At 50.9% G+C, this 3,057-nt stretch overlaps 1 protein-coding gene across 1 annotated transcript; it reads right to left on the reverse strand.

Annotated features, from left to right (window-relative positions):
- Positions 1–375: 375 nt before the first annotated feature.
- On the reverse strand, positions 376–2,130 carry LOC125553985 (leucoanthocyanidin reductase-like). Its single transcript, XM_048717619.1, has 5 exons — positions 1,869–2,130; positions 1,488–1,637; positions 1,147–1,384; positions 874–1,077; positions 376–802 (listed from the first exon to the last, which is right to left on the reverse strand). The coding sequence occupies exons 1-5, from the start codon at positions 2,070–2,072 to the stop codon at positions 546–548; spliced, it is 1,053 nt and encodes a 350-aa protein (XP_048573576.1). The 5' UTR covers positions 2,073–2,130; the 3' UTR covers positions 376–545.
- Positions 2,131–3,057: the final 927 nt, after the last annotated feature.

The following is a 3,057-nucleotide window of genomic DNA, read 5'->3' on the forward strand; positions in this document are numbered from 1 at the left end:
CAACGTCTCCCATCCAGTGCCTGTCACGGGGATCACAGCCAGCCCTTTGCGATCTGGGTGTATAACATGCGGGAAACAAAGTCTGTCTTTTATAGGCGGTGAAAAGGGCGCGAGGTGAGACGCAAAAAGCAGAATTGGTGCCATCTGAAGTTGTTGAGGAATAGGCGGGGGCGGAGAAAGGCAGTTGCATCTGTATATGCTAATCGCGTTCGTGGAAAAACGAGTAATACTAGTTTTCCCACAAACCTGAAATGATGGGTTTTTAGGAAACGAGTTTCCCTTATCCACGGGGTTGTTGGACGAGCCAAACAAGATTTTTTACGGTTAGGCAGGCTTACGTAGATTGCGTTCTCTATATTCCTCTTATCCAAACAACGCCTAAATAATCCATACCCATTGTACGTTATGCTTTATTACCACGGGGGGCGGGGAGACGTATATTTTTTACGGGTATATTTATAAGGAAAACGATAATCCAAACATGCCTCAAACTAGAAAAACAAAGCGAGACAAACGTTGCCGGGTTGCACTCTTCTCGATCTGGTCTAAGCACACGTAGGATAAACTGCCAATCTTTCCACCATCGGCGCGTTACTTTTCTTGCTCTCTTCAGCTTCTTCTTCCAGGTGGAGGCCATGAGCGTAGTCGTCGAAGCATTCGTCAATTGTCCTGAATGGAATGTCAGGGTAAAGGCTTGATACTTCAACGTCTCTCGACCCGTCGATGCCGAAGTTGGTCTGGCAGCCGTTTATAAAGATGTCGTGCGTGAGCGAAGCGACTATGCTCTCCGGGATGATGTCTTCTGCAATGCATAAGATGAATCAGATTTTCAAGCCAAAATTACGTTGAATCTCAGGCTGCATGAGTAGGTACCCGCAGCCATGGCGAGCAAGTCCTCCTTGCTAAGCGTGACGCGCGGCAGTGTGCGGCCGATCTTGCTCTCCCAGAGGCAGGCCATCTCGTTGGTGCTGAGGAGATTGCAGGCGGGGCGGAAGTGGACGACCTTGTTGACGCTCCGGGCGTCGTACGCGGCCTTGACCGTGAACTTGCCAATGTCAGTTCCAGCCACGAAGAACGCTGTGCAGTGCGGACAGAATCGCTGAGTCACGGTGAAGGAACAAAGAGAGAGGTAGGGCATGGGTATACCTCTGACGGTGCCATCGCCGTAGATCTGGAAGCGGTCGAGCGGCGGGCGCACCTCGGACGGGTGCATGTTGTCGAAGTAGGGCCAGCCGGCGATGGAGTTGCAGCAGATGTAGGTGTAGGGCACGCCGGCCGCCTCCGCCGCCCGCCGGACGCGCCGCTTCTCCTCGTAGAACCCCAGCCCGGCCCCCACCGGGCGCGCCCTGTCCACGTCGTGCCCGAACTCCGACGGCAGAAACCTCTGTTGTGCGCACCGCGCATACAAGTCCATCATGCATGCATACGGGTGTGTACGTGCACGTCACAGTGCAGTGTAACACAAACTTGCAAGTGCTGGCGCGTACCTTGACGGTGCCGGCGGCTTGGATGGCTTTGATGAGGCCGAGCTGGTCGAGGATGTTGGCGCCGCCCATCACCGAGATCACCACCTCGACGCCGTGCGCGCGGAGCGCCGTCTCCACGGACCTCCCGCCGTCTTTCCCGTCGACGCGGCCCTGGCATTTCAGAGGGCGCATACCTAGCTACGTGAACATCTGTACTACATACAATGGCGGAGACACGCCTGGAGCAGTTAGGACTATAGCCCCAGACCTAGAAACAACTTTCTTTGTAATTTCTTCATACAAAGCATAGAAAATTATAGAAGTTTATCACTCAACATAGCACAGCCCTAGACATAATCTACATCTAACTCCGACACTGTGTGTCTGCATGATATATAATACCTCGACGACCAAGGCGCCTTTGCGCTGGAGCGCGTCGACGGAGGCCGCGCGCGCGGGGCAGGCGTTGCCGGGGCGGACGAGGATGAAGGTCCTGCGCCCGCTGTCGAGGCAGGCCTCCGCCACGAAGCGACCGATGTAGCCGGTGGCGCCCACGATGAGTGCCGGGCCGGGACGAGGCACTTCCTCTTCCTCACAAGGCGCCATCGCTTCCGTCGCTGTGCCTAGCTTGCTAGAAGCTGATGACCAGATGGTGGCGGTTCTAGCAACCGGCTGGCAGACGCTGACCGGCAGAGTTGGATCTTATATAGAGGTTGTCTTTGTACCCTACTTGTCACCTGTCGGGCAGGTCTGGTTACAGAAGAAGAGTAGGTAAACACATGGCAGCCCAAACTCACACGTTAGGTGCTGCTGAATCCTAGTTTTGCCAGATCCAATAGCAAGGGACCAGATTCATATGTGAGTGGTAAATGGTCAGGGACCCTCTGTAGGAATCAGATGCTTCTGTATCGTGCAAAATTTCTGCACAACTGTCTCTCCGTTCGTGTCATCAAACGGGTAGTATGATCTCTTCTTGTTGGCTGGGCCTGATTCTTCTACACAGACCGGCTGGTAAGGGCCGTAGGTTTCTTCCTTAGTCAAGCCCCACGACAAATGCTGATGGCGTTTGCCCCGCCGAGAGACGTGGCGGTAGTTACCATTTTTGCGCCTCGTTTTTTTTAGCATAATAACTTTATCTTCTATATCTAAATAACTAGCCCCCACTAACTATTTCTCTCAACATGCAAGCATGCCACATCATCCCACAACATGCATGAGAAAAGGTCCACCCTCACTACCATAGTATCTCAACATGCAAGCATGCCACTTCATCATGACATGCACGGAAAAAAAACTCATCTCAATATGCAAACATACATGAGAATTTTCATTCTATTATGGTATATATATTTAAAATATATTTAACAACTATATAGTAATCAAACATAATAAGTTATATCATTTTTAGTTTTAGCCTTTTATATTATTACTTCAAATATTCATGTTTCATACAATGAATCACATTGAAATATGTTGTAAAATGTTCCCGCAACAACGTGCGGGGTATCATCTAGTTCATCAAATGATAGTGTCGTTTACAAAAAGGGTCTTTTACATCTGTGTCCCTAACTGGAACCCACTACTCATATTT

This window comes from Triticum urartu, chromosome 4 (assembly GCF_003073215.2).
Source record: "Triticum urartu cultivar G1812 chromosome 4, Tu2.1, whole genome shotgun sequence".
Taxonomy (NCBI): domain Eukaryota; kingdom Viridiplantae; phylum Streptophyta; class Magnoliopsida; order Poales; family Poaceae; genus Triticum; species Triticum urartu.